Here is a 23,871-nt window from a genome sequence, read left to right as displayed (position 1 = left end):
GCGTGGAATGCCAGCAAACGTCCAGTCGCTGGCAAAAAGTCGCAATAGCTAATTCGCCAAGCGGGATTCTCGGCGCAGAGCGATCTGAAACCTCCCAGACAAACGGGAAGTGAGTCTTCGAGGTGTGACGGGAAGAATTTCGGCGAGTGAGGATGAAAGATGCAGAGGAAATTAATTAAAGCGAGATTTTGGATGATCAACTGCTGCCTGTCATGCGCAGAAAAGCTGCAGCGCCACTATCTATCTAGTGGGTGGCTGTAAAGCGTGAAGGATGGGGATTGGGGAATAATAATGAATAAAGGAAGGAAACGAGGCTGTTGGACTTGGCAGATTGGATTTTCCTTGTTGACCACGGTTGAAGGCATCAATATATCATTTATTATTAGACTAGTTAATCAATGACGAAGAGTACGAATCAGAATAATCAGACGGAGTTTCAGGTCACAGGATGGACACAACAAATATCTGCACTGGGTTTCCTTTACTTTACTGTGCTTGACTTTCTGCCGTACGGAGTAGTGACGCATGTTTATCTTGATTAGTGACAAACATACTACCTACGAAGTACAGATGATGATGGTGATGGCACTAGAGAGAGACAACGTTGGAGGACTCAAAAGATGCTAACTTGATCTGACAGCTGCAGGACATCTACCGAGTACATGTTCAACAATAATAATATCTTCAATTCATTAAAGAATTCTCCCTTTTGATTGTCTCGTCCATGGCTCACAGTGATCTTCATATCCACGGACAACACCCAGTGGTAGTGGAGTTGAGCCGTGGTCGCTGGGCCAACGGGAGTGCGGTGTGCCTGTACTGAGCAGATACTAAGGTAGTAGGTAATAATCAGGACCACTATCCGTAGTTACTATGAAGTACGGAGTAGATAATTACCGGAGTACAGATTCACAGCCACGTCTCCATCTCTCCAGTTGGGGCTTGGCGCTCTATAAATAAACTCCCCAGACCATCGAGTAACTGACTTGGCGTATGCAATCTTAGGTATCGTTAATCAATCTTGAATAGTCCAAGACAATTAGATAGTGCTTGATCATTATTGAGGTAGACGATTAGTCTACGGTGGTGGTGAATAGTCTCCTCGGAAAGTACAGCCTCGTAGTACAGAATAATATACATTGTGGTATTCATGCTACATTCAACAGTTCTCATCAAAATCTTCAAAAGGAAAATGATCTCGAACTGCTATGATCTCATTTTCTGTCTCGGCGACTTCGAGCATCTTAGCTTTCATCTCACCAGCAATTTCTGTCGCTGCCTCATACTGGTCATTTGGCACCCAGCCTAGTTCGTCTGTATCCAACATGTCTCGCATTTCCTTCATCGCCATGTCAGCTTCCTCTTGTTGCTCATGCAGTTTAAGAACAGTACTAATAACCGTCTCCGGATAGCTGAGAGGAGGTGCATGGCATGCTTCACTTCTTGCTGCAACAGCACTAGAAGTCCGTAGGCTTGGCCAGCTTTGCGTGATGCGAATCAGCCCCGCCTTGAGGGAAACCGAGTCTCCTTCCCAAGGAGTTCCCGCGCTTTCCAAGAGGCGTTGATGCAAGATAACAGGGTCATTGAAGATCGCTTGGTAGTGTGCCGGGTTCAAACGGAGAGTGAACGCAGCGTAAAGAAAGTGGACGAGTCTTCTCCGGAAGACTTCCCGTATCTCAGCTTGCTCAGATAAGGGCATCGCGTCATAACCCTCGGGGTACTCAAGCTGCGGCTGGATGGGGTTCTCCGAAGCTGGGTCGCCATAGTTCTGGAAATGCTTGGGGATTCCAGCCGCGAGACCAAGAGGAAGAACACAGCTATGCTGCCAATCAATCAACCCCACGATATCATGGTTCTCTGAGACTAATATATTGTTTGGCTGAAAGTCTGGATGGCGAATGACGGGCCTTTCTAATATAGAATCACCTCTGAAGCCAAGGCAGGGGACCAACAACAAGAAGTCTGAAAGATTGTTGATATGCTCATCGGGAGGCATCTTGTGGAAATTGTAGATCTCTCTATATAGCCGCTCATAGGGAAGACGGGGCGTCCCACAAGCTTTCAACCATGTCAGTTCCCTCTCACCGACAGCACGCAAGATATCACCAGACAAAGACCCTAATTCAAAATTAGTGGTTGAAACGAGGATGGCTTCTGTGTACACGGACAAGGACCTCGATCAAGATCCAACCTGCTCCTCTCTCCATGCCACCAACTATAATGTGCTATCGGTCCTATGCAAAATTCCTTTTGTCCAGATAGCGGAGTCTTTCTTTCGGAGTGAAGATCCTTTTGGTAGTATATACTACCACAGGCAGGAAAGTCTAATGACATCAGCCGGGTCTCCAGCTCAACAATCTGCTTTATTACTTTATGTTGCTGTTTCGAAGTGAGTGAGTACCATGTGGCGCCAAGGGGCTGGCCGTCCAGTCTCCACATGATAATATATTCAGAGCCAACTCCATTGTTCTGTGTCGAAGACCAAGCATGCACCTTAGGTGTCCGTATGCCCTGCAGACGGAGGAAATCCATGGTGGCCACCTCACTAGCGACTGCATAATGCTTAGGCATGGTGCTTGGATATGGAAGTCTGGCAAGCACGCGTTTGCCGTCGTTGAAGACCGCCTCAAAGACACGATTGAATCCGCCTTCTGCCAATTTGCCGAATGAAGCGACATCGGATGGTGTGCGGCCAACAGCAGTAGCCATAGCCTCCATCAGCGTGGACACATTGAACCTGAGATAACGTTCCTCGAGCCGCGAACGCTCATTGTAGCTGCATCTGTATCAGTATTCTCAGATGCAATAGCCCGAAGTCAGAGCTTCCGGTGGATGAAGAAGTATAAGATGATGAAAACACACAGCCACCTTCCGGACGTGTACTTAAATAACTCCTCAGCGACATGTCTACTAGGCTGCTGGGTGTGCTTGATAGATCGAGCAGATTGTGTCCCTAACCCGCGCAGAAGTCGCGGGCAATAGGACCTTAGAGCGTTGTATGGCTGTATAGGCATTGAACACCTGCAAGAGAACAATAATTTGCTTTTGAAAATTCAAATATTGAATTCTTTGTGTGGATTAAGAGCCAAGAGCACGAGTAATGAGTACTGTAGCCACTGTTGCCATCAATACTAGGTAGTAGCCACTCTAATATCCTGGGGTTTCATTGTTGTTGTTTGGCTGCCTGATCGATCAGGCATCATGGCCGTTTGCATTCGAACGGCGGTATAGAACGGCAGAATCGTTATCGCTCTGGCGGGGCTTCAACGATTTGATCGGGAAACTGGGTAGATTAATCTTCGTCGCATTATTCTTCGACAATCACCAAAAGCCCGATTGACAACATCACCATGACGAATCCAAAGTCTTCTGCGGCCGGGCGCAAGGTCAATGTTCTCTTCGTGTGCCTGGGAAATATCTGTAAGCGGTGATCAAGTCATGTCCAAGACCCATCCCTGACACTCTACATCAGGCCGCTCCACCATGGCCGAAGGAGTCTTCCGCAACATGGCCAGCTCTCATCCTTTGATCAATGAGATCGATTCTGCGGGCACAGGCGCCTACCACACCCTCGAGCCCCCCGATTCGCGTACCATGTCCACTCTGCGCCGCCATGGCATCACCAACTACGAGCACGCTGCCCGAAAGGTCACCAAAGAAGACTTCCTCCATTTCGACTATCTCATGGCCATGGACAAGTATAATCTGCGCGATCTGCTAGATGTCCGGGAATCCGTCATTGCGTCGCTATCGAAGTCCGGAAGTGTCTCTGCACAACGCGGCAATAAGGCCACTCGTGCAAACAGTGCGGCTGCACTTGCTGCTGCTGGATCCGATGCGAAGATTGCGGAGGTGAGGCTTTTTGGTGATTTTGGACCTGGGGGTGCGCTGCATGACCGTGTTGGTGGTGGCGAGGTTGTGCAGGATCCCTACTATGGCGGCGCCAATGGGTTCGAGGAGGTTTATCATCAGGTCGTTCGGTTTTCGAAGGGATTTCTGGAATATCTGGAGAAGAACGAAGGTGGTGAAGCGGAAGAGTAAAGAGATGTGTGGCTCAACTGGAAATGTCCAGTTTGCGTTCGGAAATGGCCCCGGTGGCATTCTATCCTACTGATACCCGATGGCTTATAGCCATATAGACCAAAATACATTCAATGAGCGGAAGTACTGAAACGCTCAATTCTCACATAGGTCGTTCGTTGGATACTCTTATCCATGGTGAAAAATTATAGTACATTTTTTATGTTTGGAATAATTATTATACAACTGGCCAGGTCTGGGAACCTCCGTCATACCCTCTCCGTGATCTTGATTGCCGTCCTACATCCCAGCCGAATCACATTGACCAAGGGATCGTACGGCCGAGCCTCTTTGGCATCATTCTCAACAGCATGATCTAAATGCTCCAGCTCCTCATCCCGGATCCTCCGAAAAGTCGCCAGCATCTCCTTCAGTTCATCGTCCAGTTCCTCCCCGCGGCTCTGAGCGTCTGCCTCCCACGAAAGAATCTCTCGTACTTGGTCGTTGTAATGGGACCCGATCTCCGTCTCCACCGCCTCCGTGCATGCCATCGCAGCCTCCCGCCCCATGACGCCTGTTGACCACCCGAGGAACGTCGCTGCCACCTCCCAGACCGGGTACATGGCCGTGGGCCGAATCCGGTGTTTGGCGATGAGATTGTTGAAGGTGGAGAAGTGTCCAGCTTCCTGATCGTACATGTGCTTCATCAAGGGTCGGAGATGAGGGTGCGAGCGCACGACTTGAGGAGTTTGTGCAGTGTAGATTAGAGTCGCTGCAAGTTCGCCGGCTTGGTTGACGCGAAGCGCACGGTCGAGGTACTCCCGCTGTTTCTTATTCAGGACATATTTTGGCTTTTGAGATCCAGCTCCGGATGCAGACCCAGAGTTAGAACCTAAGTGGCTCGAGGCGTTTGTAGAGCTGTAGCGAGGTTGATTGTGGCGCAGAATTGAGGGAGCGAGAAAGTCGAGGAGCAATGGCGAGGCTGACCGGGAAGACCGAGGATATCGTCGTAAGGAGGGTAGCGGATTCATTATGATACGTATATTGCACTCAAGAATGTAAGGAGCAATGTCAAGAGAAAAAGACCCTCTTGGAGTAGTTCAACCATCGCCGTATGCACCGAACATCCCGAGGTGGTCCAATCCGACAGACGCGCGCTTGTGGCCGTCTTGGCAAGGCATCCAACCCTTGAGGGCCTGGGGCCGGAACGTCATGGGCGAAACAAATCGCGCCAATTAATTCAGCGCGGTCCATCGCTTCTTTTCACCTCCGCCTTGCTCAGAAGTCCAACCAAAGTCCCGTTCATTCATCCTCTTCCTTGATCACTGCCATCCGCCACCCAACTCCTCCGTCGCAACCCGTCCTTTCATCATCCTCTGACCGTTATATTGAATTACCCTGTCGGCTCTCACCTGATCATCTATTTATACATTTCTATATACTGCTATTTTGGCGCGAAATTCGCCCCGAGTCCGCGTCGATCTAGGACTTTGGCAGTGAATCGCGACTACTGTTCAGGGGGTAGTGCACCCGTACCTGACCAACCTCACCTCTCGCATTGGTGAATCGAACTTGACTGCATCTGAAACCTCAGGCATCATCCATTGCGCAATTCACTATGGCGGACGAACTGGATGCCGAGCTGCTCGCGCTGGCAGGTGACTCCTCAGACGAGGAGTCATCACCTCCCCCCAAGCAGAAGTCTGAATCTCCTGCTCCTTCAGCATCTCCATCATCCAGCATGGCCCGCAAAGGAGTCGCTAAACCGGTTCGTCGGAACAAGAAATCACGCAGGGACGATGAGGAGGATGGAGAAGTGTAAGATCCTCACTTTCAGCATGGCCTTCCGTTGCTTCTTGTCGTATTACTTTCACTTCGCGTCTGGAGGAGGTCACCAGCTAACGTATTCTGACTTCCCAGGTCTGACGCTGGATCTCACCACTCACTCGAATCTGCTAGCATGTCAGAATCCGAGGCTGCCTCTGACTCCGAAGGATCTAGCGAAGGAGGCGACGAGGATCGCCCCATCTTTCCCTACGAGAAGCTCTATTACTCTGCGAAAGACAAGGAAGAGATCATGGCAATGCCGGAAATTCAACGTGAACAGATCCTTTCGGAACGAGCGCAAGAGGTTGATCGACGCAATCAAGATCTCGCACTTCGTCGTCTTCTCGCATCTCGTGAGCGCGACGAAGCTCGTCGAGTGAAAAAGTCCAAGCGAAAGGCTAGTGTGGCGGATCTGGAAGAGGGTCAACGCAAGAGCTCGCGACAGAAGACTACACTTGGCGGTCGCAAGGTCGGGGAGGCCTCCGAGGCCATCGAGGCATACAAGCGACAGCGGGAAAAGAAGGGCAAACGTGATGAGCTCCGTCGTCGCGAGACCGCCACTGGGGACCAGGCTACACCAAAGGATGAAGGACCCTCGGACAAGGATGCAGATGGGGAAAGCGAGGTAGAATGGGACAATCGCGAGCGCTCACCATCGCTTCCCAAGGATGACCCACCAGCGGAATTGCGTGATATTCAACGTGCCCGAGTGGGACGTACCAACTTCGCTCAAGTTTGTTTCTATCCAAGATTCGACGAGTGCATTTCCGGTTGCTATGCGCGAGTCAACATTGGCCCCAATAGGGACTCTGGCAACAATGAATATCGGCTGTGCTTGATCAAGAGTACGTACCACAATCCTGTGCTGCTGTCATGGATTTTCGATGCTGACCGTACTCAGGATTCACCGTAGGACGACCCTACGCTATGGAAGGCCCGAATGGCCGTTCATTCGTGACGAATCAATATGCTGTACTGGCGCATGGCAAGGCGGAGCGCGAGTTTCCCTTCGTCGCCTGTTCGGATTCGCCTTTCACCGAGGTGCGTTTCCTAGTTATTTCAGTTGACCGCCAGGTGTGCCTGTGCTAATAAAATTCTTACAGGCCGAATTCAGCCGCTATCGTCAAACAATGGCCGTTGAAGACTGCAAGATCGCTACCAAGTCAACGTTGGCCGAAAAGGTGGCGGATATCAATCGCTTGCTCAATCACCAATTCACCAAGGAGGAGCTGAACGAGAAGTTGCGCAAGCAGGGCTCACTGGACAACAAGATGCGCACATTCAAGCGATTAGAGACTGAGAAGCAGTTGAAGTTGGCCAGAGCTGCCGGGGATGATGAAGAGGTATCCAAACTGGAGAAGGAGCTGGCCGAGCTGGCAGGACCCAAGCTGGCCGTTAGTTCCCACAACGCGAGACCCCGCTCCAAGAAACCGTCGGATTACGAACGGCTTGCCGAGTTGAATTTTCGCAATCAGAAACTCAATACTGAGAGTGTGCGACGTGCCCAATTGGAGGAAAGACGGGCTAATCGCAAAGCAGCTGCAGCTGTCGCCCGTGGTGAAGCACAGGCTAACCCGTTTATGCGTGTTCGCACCCTTGCGAGAACCCACTACGATGCGAACGGGAACAGCCTGACGCCAGATTCGACTGCCAGCCGAAATGAGACTCCTGCTACAGCATCAGAGACGCCTTCGAAGGCGGGGACTCCAAAACCTACTGGGCATGTCCAGAAGAAGCAATCCAAGGGGGGCGTTGCCACGATCCGCCATCGGAACATGGACGATGAGAATATCGCGGCTCTAGATTTGGATATTGACATCGAAATATGATTTTTAAAGATTGGGATGCCAAAATTCAATATTTTTTTCCAATCTCAGAGAATCCAACCATGGCCGTCAGCTTCCCGTTTCCGGTCCATCACCAAAAGCTCAAGTGGTGGTTTGTCGGGTGTTCTTCAGGCAGGTGAGAGTTTTATTTGAGTCTGAACATAGGAAGGTGATGCATTAGAATAGCGTCGGGTTTTGTATTTCTTCGGACGGGTTTTATGGGCGTTATCCACACTTAGCATGGGAGTCATTATTGTTATCAAGAAATGGAAATGATCAGTCAAAACTCTGCTCAACCCAGGTTTTGTGGCACACTTCTGGCTTTCCTTATTTCCAACATGCGCCGGGTTGATCTAATGAAGAATAGGTAGGAGGAACTGTACATACTTTCAAGCGAGCCAACCATCTGAAATCTGTGGTCGTGCGTCCCTATAACCAGGCACGATTGCTCTCTTTGATAATGTCAGACAATGAAAAGCTTATTGACATGTAAGGACAGGGTCTCTGTCAGGATAGTCCCGTTTCATTCAACCCTGTTGGAATAATCACTGCCCCTGAATCCCTATCAACTGCAATACAGCTTCACATTTACGTGATGTGTGGTAAATAGATTCAGAGAAAGACTCATGCCCTGTCATGGCCCTCATAGGACCTGGACAAATAGGTACATTCATCAACCCGGGACCGAAGATTGATCCATGCAAGCACAAGGCACCCTTCACAGCCTCATTCAGCCTCTTCGTACCTCAACCTTTCCCGTGCTGCTTAAAAGTCAGGGACGACTCGCTCATGATTGCACATTTACCAGAGCTCCATAGGCGACTCTTCCCATGGCAGACCCTGTATCGATCATTGGGACAGCTGGGGCTTTGGCCAATATCATCCAGCTGATCACCCAGACAATAGTCGCTATCAAAAATCTACACAGTGAGGGGGAAGATGCAGACCTCATCTTCCTCAGCTTGATCGGCCAACTGTTAGCCTTGCATGCCGCTCTGGCTAAGATTAAGGAGTGGGTGGGTAATAATGAGGACGAAGTACACTATCAGCACTCTATGGACCTGGAAGTTTCCATTGATTGCTGCCAAATACTCCTCGGTAAACTTGATCAGTTAGTATCGAGTTTGCGGCAGGCAGATAGTCGGCGCCTAGACTTTCAGAGCATGGTCAAACTTGTGTTTGGCAACCAGAGCATTGATGGTATCCAGAAGCTGCTGGAACAGCAAGTCAGTACCTTGACGCTACTTCTCACAGCGTGTAGCTGTCATGATGTTTCTAGGGTACACTGGCACTGGTGACCTGGATACAGCCCTCACATTTCTGAAACATCAGTTTTGGGAAGTATTCTCGAAGCAGCATATGTTAAGAACCCATATGGCAAGGTTTGTGAATATGAGCAGGATAAATCAAGAATCATAACAACACTATCGAGGCATTTAGCTTCCTATCAATGATTGGCATTTCACCATGTTGAGAAACACACAAACAACTCACTCTTGGGAAATGTAAGCTAGCAAGGAAAAGCACATCTTATACTTTCAGCTTTGAGGCCACTGATGTCTCAGTGTATTTTAAATGCCGACATGTTGCATGTTTCACTATTTACAACTTGTGAGACTTCCTACCAGACTGGATCTGGGTGCGCTACCCGAATCTTATCATATAGGCAGTCAGATACACAGAAATGAATATATACATTAGGTTAAAAGCTACCTTCTTGCGTTGATAATGTACCAATCTCTTGCCATTGATTTTGTTCAGAAGCCTGCAGCGTACAGAGCACAGAGGGATAGAGTAGAGTAAGTAGTACGGAGTAGTTGAGCATCATCATTTATCTTAGGCGCAATCACGTGCAGATAAGACTATCAGGAACGCGCCTCAGACGCGGCGCGCGTTGTTGAATCGAAGAGAAATGCGCGGCTTCTCCGCCCTTTATTCCAGTACCGAGCACAATACCCCGATGCACATTTCAATGTGGATCGAGTATCAGTTTCATTGAAACAATCCTTTTATGATCAATTGAACGTCGTGCCATGATCACCGCAAGATAACTACACTTAATAAAACATGTCGTCCCCCTCCACACCACGAACAGCGCGGTCCGCGTCTCCCACCGGCTCACCCATGCTCACGCCAGGAGGGAAGATTAAAGCCCTCCTGGCGGCTTTCGATAGCGACTCTGAATCAGATAATGGAAGTACAAGGCAACGGCAACAAGCACCCAAAGCTCAGACATCGAACCGGGAGTCGGAGAGCGACGATGACGAGGATATCGTGATGCCGAAGGGCCGTCTAGCGGCTCGTATGCAAGCTCAGAATCAGACCAGCACGGCTACAACAAATGAATCTACAACTCCAAAGACAGCTTTCGAACGGGTGTCGAAATTTCTACGGACTGAACGAGCGCAGTCAAATGAGAATGAGGCAGACTCCGACGGAATGGGGTCATCGGATGAGGATGATCTTCCTGCGGCTGGACCGAGGAGGAGGAACAAAACCAGAAGCAAGGCTGCAGGGATTAGTGACGATGATGATACGCTCCGATCACCGTCTCGAGCGCGGTCTTTCTCTCCTCTTTTTATGTCGTCTCCGGTGAAACAGGCGCACTCGAACGTCGGATCGGACGACGACGACAGTGAAGCGCAATTGAAAGCTGACCCTCGCGTTCGCGCCCTGATTGCGAAGAAGCGCAAGGAACGTGAAGAAAGAGAACGACTTGAAGCGGAAAAGAAGGCTGCTAGATTAGCGCTAAGAGAGCAGCTCAGTTCGGAGATTGGTGCTGCAAACGACAGCGACCAGGACGAATCCGGCCGCAAACTTACCCAACACCGCCCCGCAGCTCGCAAAGCTAGTAAGAAGGCTCTGGAAGAGATGAACCGCGAAACCCAGCGGATGAGCAGAAACATGCAGCTCGCTCACCAAGCGCAGACGAAGAAGAAGATCACCAAGGAGAGCTTCTTTGCGCGGTTCAATTTCATGCAGCCCGAGGAGACGAATGTAGTTGCGCCAATGGCGGAGAGCTCATCTATGACTGCCGGTTCGCAAAATTCCTCCGATAACGAGGCGCACAAGGGCAAGGAAACGCCTCAGACTTCCCCTGTTCTTGGTCCCTCTGATAAGCCTGCTCCCGTCGAATTGGCTCAAGATTCGCGAATGGAGAATGAGGCCGAGGTGCAAGTGGATGACTTTCCACCGCTTGAGGACTTATTGGCTCGGCCTCGAGAAGAAGTTCAGAATCCCTCTGTTGAACCGGCAGAAGTGAAGGAAGATTCGACAAAACACCTCGAAGCAACTAAACTCGAACGAAACATGGTCTCCCAGCCGCCCATCCGCGTCCAGCTATCACGGCAATTCGTGGCTCGGCATCAACAGGAAGATTCTGACGACGAGCTGGAGGTTGTTACAGATCCCGCAAAATGCAGGCGTATCGCAGCGTTCGAGAACCTCCCAGCAAAGAGACTGCAAGAATCAGCATCCTTACTCAAGTTGAAAGCCTTGGCCCATATTACGTCCCCCACTCGACGCACCAAAACAATGAATTCCGCTGAGCTCTCTGCTACACTTCTCTTCCAGGCGAGACAGCAAGCCGCCAAGGAAAGACAGGAAAGGATTCAAGAGCTCCGTGCGAAAGGCATCGTCATTGAAACCGCGGAGGAACGTGCGGCGATGGAAGATGAGCTCGAAAATTTGGTTGAAAAGGCACGCCAGGAGGCTGAAGAGATCGCAAGAAAGGAGAGGAAGTCTAAGGGGAAGGACGGTGGGGACGATATGGATGATGACGATGATGACGATGACTTTGAAATCTCGGGCTCTGACGGAGAAGGTGATGAGGCCGAGGACGAAGACGAGGAGGAAGAGGAAGAGGAAGAAGAAGGAGACAGCGGGGAGGCTGGCCAAGGGCTTATCGATTCCGAGGCTGGTGAGGATGAAGAATCAGAAGACGAGCAGTTGGAGGCCATTTCATTGGATCAGCTGGAAATGCCGACTGCTCGAAGAAAGCGGCCGACTCGGGTGATCAGCGACGATGAAGATGATGAAGAGGTCCAGGAACCAAAAACCCCCGCGAGACCCATTCATTCGACAGTCAACTCAGTAGAACGCCCACAGTTTCCGGGGTTGACCTCTGATGGGTTGACGATGGGCCTTACACAAGCATTTGCTGGTACTCTGGGTGCCAGTCAACCGATCACCCTCCCAGGATCGCCTTCGATTCCGAACTCGTTACCTGATCCAGCGCACATTGCTGCTGACAAACAGGACTCCGAATCTCAGATCATGGTGAAAGATAGCCAAGAACCGCACGCCGAATCGACGGATATCCTGGCAGCTTATGTGCATTCTGAGGTCCGAGTCTCTGAATCACCTGCGCCTAGAGCCATGTCACAATTTTCACAGATTCCAGATCCTACTCAAGATGCCGGGTTTGTGCTCTCACCCTTCGATCCTTCAAAAAGATTCATGGAGGCTCCTCACTCGACTATAGAAACCGTGCTTGCCGATGGTAACGAGGACCAGAGCAACTCGCCCGTTCCTCAAAAAAGGGCCAAGCACCTCCGACGAGGCCGTCTAGCCGAACTCTCCATGATTGACGAGCAAGATGAAGGAGAATTTGAGGTTGATGCAAGTGCTTTTGATGTCATGAAGAAAGCAACCAAGAAGACTAAGGTGCCATTCAACTGGAAGACCAGCAAAGCAAAGGAGGTTGTGGAAGACGCAGCCGAAGAATCGGACGACGAGTATGCTGGTCTGGGAGGCGCGAGCGATGACAGCGAAGATGAAGAGAACGCCTACGATCGACAAATGATCAATGACAACAGCGGCGAGACAGTGGATGAAAAGCAGTTGGCTGCTTTGAACGCGTGAGTATTCCCATAACTAGTTGATACCCAGCTACTAACTTTGATCGCAGACTCCACCAGAGAAACGCCGATGAGAAACAGGTTGCGAAGTTGCTGAAAGATATTACAACAGGTGCCCTTCGACGCCGCAGAAATGGAGACGATGAATTTGACCTGGATGACTCGGATGATGAGCTCCTTGCACGCCGACGGCAGAAGCAACGCGAATTTGCGCGGATGCGCAAAGCTCTCCTTGCGGATGAAAAGATCGGGGAGATCGCAGAAAATCCAAAGAAGGCTGCTTTCTTCAGGGCAATTGAAGACCGGGACTCGGACGACGATGGTGGGTTCGATTTCCTAGACGAAGAACAGAATGACGGCTCCCAGGGAGACTCTTCGTCCCAGGCAGTGGAATCAGAGCCGCACCAGCAGCCGGCTTCCGAAGAAAACAGCAAGAGGAAGAGACCTCTGGAACCCTCTGCAGAAGATATCAACAATCGCCCCCCACCCCATCTCCGTCGCAAGCCTGCGAGCGCCATGTCGAAGAAGCCGGCCACCCTGGCCGAGATTCGGGAAACTTTGTCCTTCCTGACCGAGCGACCCGAATACGACTCCTTCCAGGAGGATGCATCGATGGAAGATGTTGACGATGCCCAGCAAGACACTGATGGCGATAGCAAACCGACGCCCGAGCCAGCAGAAGCGTTCCCCGTACCCAGTCACCCGCGTCGAACCAGGGGGGTGGTTGTTGATCGTCTTGCTCTTCTACGACAAGCATCATCCAATTCGGCGACAGCGGCTTCGTCCAGTACTCGCTTGGCTTTCTTGGCCGGTGGAGGCAACGATCTAAGTTTCAGACCACCTCCCTTGCTTCGCAAGTCTACGACCAGTTCTTCTTCCAGCTCTTCCACGATATCCAAGTCTGATTCATCGAAGCGTGTCGCGAAGGCATCTACAGGAGGACCCAAGGCCAAGACAGGTGCCGTGAACTACTATACTGCTGCTAGAGAGAGGGAGCGCGAGCGAGAGATCCGGGCCAGACACCGCTCGAGTGGTTCAAGTACTAAGGCTTTGATAGACAAGCACGCCACGAACCGGTTGGGCTCGTTAGGAGGGACAGGAAGGTGGGAGTAGTGAGGATGGTGACGTGCAGGGTTGGATCAATATGTATGCGGGCACATTTGGCGTTTTATCCGTGCTGGGGTTACGGGCCAGGAGTCTTGAGCGACTATATATCTTTTAAGTTTACTGATAGGAGTTTAGCGATATCTACTTAGTGGTTATCCTGACCGAATAGCATTGCGTTCCATTATCTCTGCAACCTCAATATCCCAACGATTCGTGCCTGAACGCCTCAGGCAGAACCATGGTTTGACTCACCCACATCGGAATTTCTCTCGGCCCGGGCCTCCCACTATGATCGGCGCCGGCAACAAAAAAGGCAGGACTTTGCCCCTCCGCAGCGGCATTCCTTATCTCCCGTCCCTCTGAGATCTTCACCTTTGGAAACAGTCAAGAGTCCGTTCGCTCGTGCAATCCAAAATGGTTTCAGCAGGCGAAACTTTCCAGCTGCCCGAGCGGCCAAAGGAGGCCGCAATTCCTCCTGCTTCGACACCAGAGAGCACGCAGCCCGCCGCCGCAGAGGAGAAGCCCGCTGCCCAGGCGAAGCCCGCTAAAGCGCCCAAGCAGAAGGCCCCCAAGCAGAAGGCCCCCAAGAACAATGACGGCAAGAACAACGGCAAGAAGGGCGGCGCCAAGCCTGCCAAAGAAGCCGTCACAGATCTCAGATCGCTCGACCCAGAGGCCATGTTCAAGGTCGGTTTCCTCGCCGACGTCTACCAGGAACGGCCGCTTTCCGAGCAGCACCCCAAGATCCGCACGCGTTTCCCCCCTGAGCCGAACGGCTTCCTGCACATTGGACACAGCAAGGCGATTGCGGTGAATTTCGGGTTCGCGAAGTACCATGGTGGTGAGTGTATTCTGCGCTTTGATGACACGAACCCCGAGGGTGAGGAGGAGATGTACTACCGTGGCATCGAGGATATTGTCAGCTGGCTGGGATACAAGCCCGTGCGGGTCACCAATGCGAGCGACAACTTCGACCGTCTCTATGAGCTCGCTAAGGAGCTGATCCGGCGGGATGGAGCGTATGTCTGCCATTGCAACAAGGCTGAGATTAAGGCCCAGCGTGGTGAGGCCGACGGTGAGCGAGGCAAGGCGAGATATGCGTGCCCGCACCGTTCGCGCCCGATCGAGGAGTCGCTTCAGGAGTTCGAGGCGATGCGGGAGGGCAAGTACAAGGCTGGAGAGGCTGCGCTCCGCATGAAGATGGATTTGGAGGATCCCAATCCTCAGATGTGGGATATCTTTGCCTGGCGTATTCTGGATGTCGATACCAAAGGCCATTTCCGCACCGGCGGCCAGTGGAAGATGTACCCCACGTACGATTTTGCGCACCCTCTGTGTGACAGTATCGAGGAGATCACCCACTCCCTGTGCACCGTGGAATTCGAGATGTCGCGGCAGTCCTACGAATGGCTCAACGACAAGTTGGACGTTTACCGGCCGATGCAGCGCGAATACGGCCGCCTGAACCTGACTGGAACCGTGCTCTCCAAGCGTAAGATTATCGAGCTGGTGAAGAAAAGCTATGTGCGAGGATGGGACGATCCCCGTCTGTATACACTGCTCGCCATCCGTCGCCGGGGTATCCCTCCTGGTGCCATTCTCTCGTTCGTCAACAACTTGGGCGTCACCAAGGCGACCGCCATTGTTCAGACGGTTAAGCTTGATCAAGTTGTTCGCCAGTACTTGGAGACTACTGTGCCACGGTTGATGGTCGTGCTGGAACCCCTCAAAGTTGTTATCTCAAATCTGCCCGATGGTTACGAGGAGATGGTGGAAGTGCCCTTCTCGAAGGACCCGGCATTTGGTTCCCACCTGGTGCCTTTCACCAAGGTCGTCTATATCGAGCGCTCCGACTTCCGCGAGGAAGACTCACCAGACTACTTCCGCCTGGCTCCTGGCAAGACTGTTGGCTTGATGAAGGCGCCTTTCCCTATCACTGCCACCACTTTCGATAAGGATCCTGAGACCGGCGCTGTCACCTGCGTTTATGCACACTACGAGAAGCCCGAGGACGGCTCCGCAACCCCTACCAAGAAAGCCAAGACTTATATCCACTGGGTTGGTGAATCGGCCACCCACAAGAGCCCCGTCAAGGCTGAAGTCCGCGCCTTCAACTCTCTTTTCAAGTCCAATGATCCCAACGCCCACCCCGATGGATTCTTGGCGGACATCAACCCCGATTCCGAGGAGATCTATGAGAATGCTCTCGTCGATATCGGGTTCCACGATGTTTCCAAGTCTGCCCCCTGGCCCAAGGAGAGCGGCGAGGTGGGTGGCGAAGCCAGCCCTTACTCCACTCGTTTCCAGGGTATGCGCACGGCATACTTCGCAGTGGATAAGGACTCGACGGCGGACAAGGTCGTCCTCAATCGCATTGTCACTCTGAAGGACACCCAGGGTAAGACCTAGAGGATGTAGTTGTAGAGAAAAAGAAAGAAAGAAAGAAACAACGCCATTTGTCATGTTCTGTTTTCTATCATTTCGGGTGTTGCGTGCATATTCCTTTTTAGTATGAATAATGTGGAACATGTGGTCATGAGCGTCAAGGAGCTTGTTATGTTGTTCAGAGCCGAATCTACTTGGCCTTTCTTACGCTTACCTTATATACACAATGCATTGGTGATATTGATGGTACAGTGGTTTGATTTGCGTCCGTAGCCGTACATATCGTTGACAAAGCCAGGAAAGGTGTGGCGTCATCTGTATGTTTCAATCGTGGGAATCAAGTCCAGCAACGAGTGGATGGTCTTGACTCCATGGGTATCATGAGCGGTATCACCGCGAGGAATGTAGTAGCCATCCCAACCAACGCTCAAGGCAGCGTGGTAATCTTTGTCGACGTCATCGCCAACATGCATACAGACCCAGTCGCTATCCGCATCGTCAGCGCCGTGAGCTAAACGCTGCGCCTGCCTCCGCGCTACGTCGAAGATGACTCGGCTCGGTTTCTCCTCCCCTGCCTCGTAGCTGGTGATAACGAGATCAACATCGTCGACCTGACGAACTTGCTCATCCCCATCCTTGCTTCGACTCGGGGACCCCACCGCACCATCCGTCTCAAACCCAGGAAGCCGTCTACTCTCCACCCCCTGGTCAGCCCGCACATGGCCCACCCGTAGACCCAGCGACTTCAGCACAGCAGGGACACGATCATCCGAGTTTGAGATCACGCCCAGCAGCACGCGATCGAACACAGACCCTCGTTTCCGGCTCTTAATCTCCCGCACAGCCGCCAGGAACGGTTCCACGTCATCAAAGAGCGCATACCCCTCCGAGCTTGCGAAGCGTTCTACGAGATACGTGACCAGCGCGGGGGGAATTTCGTTGTTGACGCCGAATTGTTCTGAGTCTCCTGTCATCGCGCGCGAGAAACTGCCCCGGATGACTTCCTCCCACCACTGCCTGGGCCCGCCGTACTGGCCGCGCAGGACATATTCTCGGCCATAGTTGGGGTAGGCTTTTGATTGGGCTTTGAATGTGGATTTAAAGGCTGCTGCGAGGCGTTCGGGGGTGATGGTGGAGCGGGGAAGACCGAAGGCGTCGGCAGCTGCGGCGTATTGCTCTGGGACGGGCTGACGGGGGTGGAAGATGGTGTCGAAGGCGTCGAGGGTGAGCAGCAAAGTCCGTGGGCGGCGAGATGCCATGATAAATGATAAGTTGGTGTTGATGAGGTGGTTATGGTTGATGTCTGTTCTTATAGATGTAGATGTAGAGCAGGTGAGTGACTAAGCAGCATGCATGCCACTATCTATTATTAACTGCAACTCGATGAACCCAAGACAACTACTTTGTACAATATTGCCGTGGTCAACAGTTGATGATTGATAGCGGAAGATATATTGAAGAAGCTTCAACCCGTTATTCTAGGTTCACTGAGGCTTCTCGTTTTTGTTCCCCAGTGTCATCATGGCGTCGCCCATCAATCCAACAGGTAGTCTACACTTTCACCCTTCGGATAACAAGTCGCACTGAGCTGCTAGAAGGGGCGGTCATGTCCGAAATCTCTCGGATTTGTCAATATTCAATACCCTCCAGTCTCCGGTCTTGATTCCTGACAGCAAGAGTCAACTAGTCAAGCAATGATCCCAAGTGCTACTAATGCGGGGACAACTGCCGCGTGGGAAGAGCGCGACAATCGGCCCACGGGTATTGATGATTCTGGATGATAGAAAGGATCAAAGAGACAAGAACCAATGCCTGCAAGCCAATAACCACTCTTTCGCTGGATAAAACGGAGTCTTTCCTGGGGCGGATTGTGGGAGTCGCCCACGGCTAAGTCTTCAGCCGGACCAGTCTGTCGTTGGAGATCAACTTCATTGCTTCCTCGGCCATTATATTTAAGATATCTATATCTGCTTGATGGGTTAGGTATCATAGCATCTTCACTGCCGTTCCTACCATGCGCTGTCATCTCGTTCAGACAACAATGGCGCAATCACCCCAGGATCTCAAGATCGCCATCCTTGGCGCCGGTATGGGTGGTTTGACCTGTGCTCTGGCGCTGGCGAAAGAAGGATTCAAACACATCGATGTCTTCGAATATGTGGCTGATCTGGGCTTCGTTGGAGCTGGTATCCAACTCGCTCCCAATATGGCTCGGGTCCTCGACAGGCTGGGCGTATGGAAGGAAATCGAGGCCGAGGCAGTAGAGATCAAGGACACCAGTGTTCGCGGTATGTTTTGTACAAGTTCTTCAAGCACGAATGTCTTCTGACTAATGAATAAATAGTTGGCGCAGCGGATTTTGAACTGGCTCACGTCGAGCTGGGATATATCAAAGAGACGTATGGTTATCCCCACATGGTTGGCCATCGCCACTCGTTGGCTAGTGGCCTGTACAACGGCTGTCTTCGCTATCCCGAGCAGATTAAATTCCATTTCTCGACAAGCGCCGAGAGTGTCAGCTCGTTCGGTCCGCGTCCGTCTTTCACCGCGGTGCCCCGCGATGGCACCAGTTCCTACCAGGTCGAGGCGGATGTCCTTCTCGGCGCAGATGGGATTAAAAGCAAATCGCGCGTCGCGATGCTCGAGAAGCTGGGCATCACAGCCAATATGAAAGATACTCACCAGGCAGCGTACCGGATCATGATCCATCGGGATCAGGTCAAGGATGACCCGGAGCTTCTAGCCCTGATCAGTAGCAACCGAGTGATACGCTGGATTGACGAGAAGCGGCACATCATCGCCTACCCGGTCTCTAGCAATACCATCTACAACCTCTCCACGACCCAACCCGATAGCAACTTCGCCGCCGCGACCAATGCCACCTACACCACCAAGGGCTCCAAGTCCGCCATGCTGGGCGTCTTTGCCGATTTCTGCCCCATGGTTCAGCGCATGCTTAACTACGTGCCTGAGGGTGAAGTGTGCGAATGGAAGCTGCGCGTGCACGAGCCCCTGCCCACCTGGGTACACGAGCAGACTGCTCTTGTCGGCGACGCATGCCATCCCACACTTCCACATTTGGCGCAGGGGGCCGCGCAGGCCATCGAGGACGGCGCCACAATTGCCATCGCTCTGCGGCGCATGCCAGATACACAATTCACGACCATTACCCGGGCGTTGAAGGTGTACGAGAAGGTGCGCAAGGACCGGGCATATGCGCTGGTGGAAATGGCGGCGGCCTCGGGCCGGGCGCTGCATCTAGGCGACGGAGCAGCCAAGGAGGAGCGGGACAAGCAGTTCGCGACCCTGCGGCAGGGCAAGGGGCCAGTGCCGGATAAATGGGCGGATGCGGATGTGCAGCGGGAAATCTACGGGTTCGACTGCCAGAAAGTGACGGAGGAGAAGTTCGACGAATACTTTGCGTAAACTTCTTATTTCCCTGTGTATACTACGATGTATATATGTTGACTTGGATGGATAGACATGCCCGCGACGCCAAACTTCTTTAATGATATACGACATGAACATTGTTTTATTGTATTTCTCCAAACCATACTTTTTTGTATATATATCGCTTCTTCATCGTTTAGACATGAATTTCACAGGAATAAAACAACCCAGCCCGGCTGCATATGCACAGCCAGCAAACGCGATCAACCCCCAATACTCGCCATTGCATCGGTGCAGAATCTCCCCAGCGATTGGGACACCCGTCAAGGCTCCCAGACTGACAATCGTATACACGGTGGTGTAGTATCGTCCATACTGTTCCGTCGGACACAGTTCGCCCACGCACACTGGCACTAGACTGATGTTACTCCCGCTGCCGAACCCAAACACCACCGCGAAGGTCACGACCGCCACCACATTCCCCTGCGCCGGCAGCCAGATAGCCAGCACGGAAACCAGACAGAGCACATTCGCCAGGATCAGCGTGTTGAAGCGCCCAATCCGGTCCGCCAGGATACCCGGCAGCCAACGACCAGGGAACGAGCCCGCGTTCAGAAACACAACCATGAGCGAGGAGAGGCGTGGCGACAGCCCCATCGCTAGCGTATATGATGCAATGTACTCGAGTGGGATGAAGAAGCCCCATTCAATGAAGAAGACGCCCATCGTGGTCAGCGCCAGCTCTGGTGAGCGCAGGATGCTCAAATCCGGGAGAAGCTATGCCTTGCCGCTTGGTTTGCGCGGCAGACGGGCGCGCACGAGGACACAGCCGGGGATTAGGAGACAGAGGGTGATCAGGCCGACGATGCGCGTGGCCCAGGCAAAGCCCACGCGCGCCGCTAGATGATCTAGCACGAGCGGGAACATGACCCCCCCGAGACTACCGCCGGACATGGCGAGGCCCGTGGCGGCGCCGCGGCGCTGCGCGAAGAAGTGTCCGATGCTTGCGACTGGGACGATAAAGATAAATGATGTACCTGCGCCGCCGAGCACGCCGAGCACGAGGAAGAAATGCCAGTACTCGCGGCAGAAGCCCAGCAGGATGAACATGAGTACCAGTAGGGCGGACCCGGTCAGCATCAGCCATCGGGGTCCGCGAGCGTCAAAGATCGGGCCAATTTGAATGCCGCCGAAGAAGACGAGGAAGTTGTACACACCGAAGATCCAGCCGATCTGGCCAGCAGAGAGGGATTGAAGCTGGTGAGAGGAGATCCAGGCCTGGTAGATGCCGATGCTGTTCATGAGACCGAGGCCCCCCATGATGGCGCTGAAACTGCCCAGCACGACAAGGTTGGCGGATAAACCGCCCTCGGGGAATTTCTCATCATTGGAAGTGTTGTTCTCAAGGTCGAGCTTGTGCATTTACTCGGTTGGTTGGTTGGTTGCTATGCTGTGCTTTTGATGCGTTGGTGATCTGTGATGTATAACCTAGTTCGGTAAGGTTGTATACTAGCCAACGTCAACTCCTGAAAGGACATGATGTAGCTTTATAGCTTCAACTTGGAAAATTCTTCATCTTCCCTTTCCGTATACCGACCAAGAGGCAAAGCTCGTATTCCCTGGAATTCTGGTAATCTGCCTCTGTTCTCGGATTGCGAATTGGCTGCGAAGATACCCAAATGTGGATGCGGCCTGAGGCCGGCGAAGTTGCCTGAGGTTTGCCGACGGCCGACGGCCTGGATTCTGCCTGATGGCCTGAGGCACCGTATAGATACCCACTCGCCGGCCATCTTCGCGTTGCTCTTCGCACTTTCATCCTCCATTCCAGCATCTGCCTTCGATAATGTCGCCCAGGCCATATCGATCCAAACGTCAACGCCCCTGTGATCAATGCCGGGAGCGAAAACTCGGCTGCCAAACAGACGGGGGCATTCCTTGTCAGCGTTGTCGCTCGGCCGATCTGCACTGCACCTTTGACAATCCGCCTCCCAAGCGGATCAGACGGGAATCGCTGGCCACGGATTCTCGCGGCAAACAGTCACCTCATGTTGCTGCTTCGGCCTGTCATGATGATTCTCTTTTGACCTCCTGGGATGATCCTGCAGCACAACCGTCTCACTTTGCTTCCCGGGGTACCTCTGTAAGCCAAGTCGGCGGTGTTCAACAGCACCAGCACCAGCACCATCAGCAGCAGCAGCATGCCGAATTCAACATCCCCCCTCCTCCTCCAGTGGAAGGAGTTTCGCCGGCCGTCTCCGGCCATCTCGTGAATGTCGGTCGATCGGCCACTCAGTTTGTGCAGAGTCTCGATCAGCTTGAAGGCTTTTCGGCCCAACTGTTCGGCGCCTCGGCGGAGTCAGATCCCTGGCTGCTGCGACATTGTTCATTTGATGATACAGGTGTCAAATGCTTCTACAAGGTTCACTTTCGCAATGCAGGAGGTGTCCCTACGACGGAGAAGATTCCCGTTCACTTTATGGTCACAGCAGATGACCTGTCCGCGGCGGTGAAGCAGGAGACGAAGATCAACGGCGGTGATGCCACGCGCGAGGAACTGACGCGATTGGTACCACATGAGTATGGACAGCGACTTGTTTCATTGTACGTTGGCTTTATGCATTTCTTTCAACCCGTATTATTGTCAATATTAACTGCAAGCGTATAGATTCGTTAAGTATGTCTTCCCCGCCCTGCCCATCATCTCCCGCTCGCAGCTCGGGTTGACCCCCTCGTGCCAGATCCCGGAGCCCTGGGCTTTGGATCGCACGCCTGTCCACCTGCTGGCTGCCATCTATGCGTCGGCGCTACCTTTTGCAGCGCATGACGACTACCTCTGCGTGCTCAACACGTACAATGCACCGCCGGTGGGTCAGCTTTGGCGCATGGTCTACGAGCTTCTCGCCGAGGAGATCCACACCCCACACCTAGCTACCCTGCAGGCCGCGCTGCTGTACTTGCATAAGCCCGTTGATGAGACACGCACCAGCGTGGCCGATTCGCCGTACATCTGGTCTCTGGTCGGCAGTATTGTCGGCTTGGCGTCGTCGCTAGGGCTCCACATTGAATGTCGCATGTGGGGGATTCCCGCGTGGGAGAAGCGTCTGCGCCGGCGACTGTGGTGGGCCGTCTACGCCGAGGATAAGTGGCGTAGCCTGCTTCTGGGTCGGCCGGCGTACATTCACCACGAGGAATGGGATGTGAGTGAGCTTGACAGCGCGGATTTTGTGCATCAGTCGCGTGGGGCGTCGTCTTCCTCATCGGCCATCCATCAAGTCAATTCGCCGGAGATGGAAGTCCCTTTCCGGTATCTAGTGGATCTGTCTAGGATTGCCGAGGACATCTATTCATCCTTTTAGTGAGTGGAGCGTTCTCGATTTTCGTCGGCCATGACCTGCATACTGACTGTGACATGTCAGTACCCTGCGTGCGTCTCAGTACCTCTCGGAGAGATTCAGTGGCTCACACGACACCGGCCGCCCACTGCTCGAGAAGCTCAATAGCTGGTACTCATCACTTCCCGAGTCCTTCCGCCTCCCCAATTGGAGCAAATCCGTCAGCGGGCTGGCCCCCTACCCAACTTCGATCCACTTTGCCTACCTTATACTCGTCATTTTCATCTACCGCGCCATGCTCCGGCCCATGGCCCGATCCTCTAGTCCGCCGCTCATCTTTGATCTGGATGAGATGCCCACCACAACAACCGATGCATCCGCCCTCGCCGCAGAGGATTACTGCATCTTTGACTTCGCGGATGTTCCCGAGATCGGGTCCTTCCCGGCCGTCGAGCTTTCTGACGATCACGGCACTGGTGAAACGACCCTTAACGCCGCGGAGCGGTGCGCGTCCATCGTGATTAGCTTCACGCGGAGGCTCACGGCTAGCGATTTTACCGGTTTCTGGTTTTCTTGTATGTTCACTCACTTACAAAGCACTTCTCTCTCCCCCCCTTCCCCCCACATGAGTCGCCGCTCACAGTTGTCCTACAATACTAGGGTCCCGCGTCGGCTTTGCAACCGTCTCCAACTTCACCATGCTGCTGCTCGTGCAAGCGCCCAATGCCGATCGCGCCGTCAAGGGAAAACACCTTGTAGATTCATGGCTGCGGGTGTTGCGCTGCCAGAGCCAGAGCTTTCCCATGATGAAATTGGGATTGACCCGCTTGGACGCAATGCACTGGGCGGGTCTGGCGCAGACTTTTGTGCTGCCCCAGCATGTGCAGGATGTCATTAACGACGTTGACAAATAATCCGGGCTTGTTTCTTTCTTGGAATCTTGGGTCCTCATACCATATCGATTTTTAGTCAGCCGATCATGCCGCGCCGGCGAACTTCGGCCACCGCGGTAACCCTAACCAAGTTCCCCCCGGTGGTCGGCGACCGGCCACGCCACAGCAATCCTTTGATGCCAGATTCCTCTATCATTGACTCAAATGCAGTCAAGTTGGGTCTCTATTGCTA

The 23,871-nt window shown here is 52.7% G+C and overlaps 12 protein-coding genes across 12 annotated transcripts, besides 3 other annotated features; 7 read left to right on the top strand and 5 right to left on the bottom strand.

The window, feature by feature from the left end:
* Positions 1–1,159: 1,159 nt before the first annotated feature.
* ACLA_092990 (phosphotransferase family protein) lies at positions 1,160–2,709 on the bottom strand (the record flags this gene model as incomplete). The annotated part of the gene is made up of 2 exons (XM_001273026.1): positions 1,160–2,118; positions 2,169–2,709. 2 exons carry the CDS (start codon positions 2,707–2,709, stop codon positions 1,160–1,162), a joined length of 1,500 nt encoding a protein of 499 aa, XP_001273027.1.
* Positions 2,710–3,350: 641 nt separating this feature from the next.
* ltpA (tyrosine protein phosphatase LTP1) lies at positions 3,351–4,041 on the top strand (the record flags this gene model as incomplete). Its single annotated transcript, XM_001273025.1, has 2 exons — positions 3,351–3,420; positions 3,473–4,041. The coding sequence occupies 2 exons, from the start codon at positions 3,351–3,353 to the stop codon at positions 4,039–4,041; spliced, it is 639 nt and encodes a 212-aa protein (XP_001273026.1).
* Positions 4,042–4,289: 248 nt separating this feature from the next.
* On the bottom strand, positions 4,290–5,051 carry ACLA_092970 (demethoxyubiquinone hydroxylase family protein; the record flags this gene model as incomplete). Its single annotated transcript, XM_001273024.1, has 1 exon — positions 4,290–5,051. One exon carries the CDS (start codon positions 5,049–5,051, stop codon positions 4,290–4,292), a length of 762 nt encoding a protein of 253 aa, XP_001273025.1.
* A 587-nt stretch (positions 5,052–5,638) lies between these two features.
* ACLA_092960 (RNA polymerase-associated protein) lies at positions 5,639–7,676 on the top strand (the record flags this gene model as incomplete). Its single annotated transcript, XM_001273023.1, has 4 exons — positions 5,639–5,838; positions 5,941–6,692; positions 6,749–6,888; positions 6,951–7,676. The coding sequence occupies 4 exons, from the start codon at positions 5,639–5,641 to the stop codon at positions 7,674–7,676; spliced, it is 1,818 nt and encodes a 605-aa protein (XP_001273024.1).
* Positions 7,677–8,503: 827 nt separating this feature from the next.
* On the top strand, positions 8,504–8,997 carry ACLA_092950 (uncharacterized protein; the record flags this gene model as incomplete). Its single annotated transcript, XM_001273022.1, has 2 exons — positions 8,504–8,899; positions 8,953–8,997. 2 exons carry the CDS (start codon positions 8,504–8,506, stop codon positions 8,995–8,997), a joined length of 441 nt encoding a protein of 146 aa, XP_001273023.1.
* Positions 8,998–9,740: 743 nt separating this feature from the next.
* ACLA_092940 (uncharacterized protein) lies at positions 9,741–13,645 on the top strand (the record flags this gene model as incomplete). The annotated part of the gene is made up of 2 exons (XM_001273021.1): positions 9,741–12,532; positions 12,583–13,645. 2 exons carry the CDS (start codon positions 9,741–9,743, stop codon positions 13,643–13,645), a joined length of 3,855 nt encoding a protein of 1,284 aa, XP_001273022.1.
* A 408-nt stretch (positions 13,646–14,053) lies between these two features.
* ACLA_092930 (glutamine--tRNA ligase) lies at positions 14,054–16,048 on the top strand (the record flags this gene model as incomplete). Its single annotated transcript, XM_001273020.1, has 1 exon — positions 14,054–16,048. One exon carries the CDS (start codon positions 14,054–14,056, stop codon positions 16,046–16,048), a length of 1,995 nt encoding a protein of 664 aa, XP_001273021.1.
* Positions 14,193–14,227: a microsatellite.
* A 13-nt stretch (positions 16,049–16,061) lies between the features above and the next one.
* Positions 16,062–16,086: a microsatellite.
* A 249-nt stretch (positions 16,087–16,335) lies between these two features.
* Positions 16,336–17,283, bottom strand: ACLA_092920 (putative haloacid dehalogenase-like hydrolase; the record flags this gene model as incomplete). The annotated part of the gene is made up of 1 exon (XM_001273019.1): positions 16,336–17,283. One exon carries the CDS (start codon positions 17,281–17,283, stop codon positions 16,336–16,338), a length of 948 nt encoding a protein of 315 aa, XP_001273020.1.
* Positions 17,284–18,065: 782 nt separating this feature from the next.
* On the top strand, positions 18,066–19,450 carry ACLA_092910 (putative monooxygenase; the record flags this gene model as incomplete). The annotated part of the gene is made up of 2 exons (XM_001273018.1): positions 18,066–18,312; positions 18,369–19,450. The coding sequence occupies 2 exons, from the start codon at positions 18,066–18,068 to the stop codon at positions 19,448–19,450; spliced, it is 1,329 nt and encodes a 442-aa protein (XP_001273019.1).
* Positions 19,451–19,603: 153 nt separating this feature from the next.
* Positions 19,604–20,140, bottom strand: ACLA_092900 (uncharacterized protein; the record flags this gene model as incomplete). Its single annotated transcript, XM_001273017.1, has 1 exon — positions 19,604–20,140. One exon carries the CDS (start codon positions 20,138–20,140, stop codon positions 19,604–19,606), a length of 537 nt encoding a protein of 178 aa, XP_001273018.1.
* A 51-nt stretch (positions 20,141–20,191) lies between these two features.
* On the bottom strand, positions 20,192–20,836 carry ACLA_092890 (putative monocarboxylate permease; the record flags this gene model as incomplete). The annotated part of the gene is made up of 1 exon (XM_001273016.1): positions 20,192–20,836. The coding sequence occupies one exon, from the start codon at positions 20,834–20,836 to the stop codon at positions 20,192–20,194; it is 645 nt and encodes a 214-aa protein (XP_001273017.1).
* A 421-nt stretch (positions 20,837–21,257) lies between these two features.
* Positions 21,258–23,660, top strand: ACLA_092880 (transcription factor domain protein; the record flags this gene model as incomplete). Its single annotated transcript, XM_001273015.1, has 4 exons — positions 21,258–22,015; positions 22,080–22,769; positions 22,831–23,321; positions 23,407–23,660. The coding sequence occupies 4 exons, from the start codon at positions 21,258–21,260 to the stop codon at positions 23,658–23,660; spliced, it is 2,193 nt and encodes a 730-aa protein (XP_001273016.1).
* Positions 21,576–21,613: a microsatellite.
* Positions 23,661–23,871: the final 211 nt, after the last annotated feature.

This window comes from Aspergillus clavatus, genomic scaffold (assembly GCF_000002715.2).
Source record: "Aspergillus clavatus NRRL 1 1099423829798 genomic scaffold, whole genome shotgun sequence".
In the NCBI taxonomy this organism is placed as follows: domain Eukaryota; kingdom Fungi; phylum Ascomycota; class Eurotiomycetes; order Eurotiales; family Aspergillaceae; genus Aspergillus; species Aspergillus clavatus.
The sequence above is the reverse complement of the archived record's forward strand: the minus strand, read 5'-3'. Positions and strand labels throughout refer to the sequence as shown.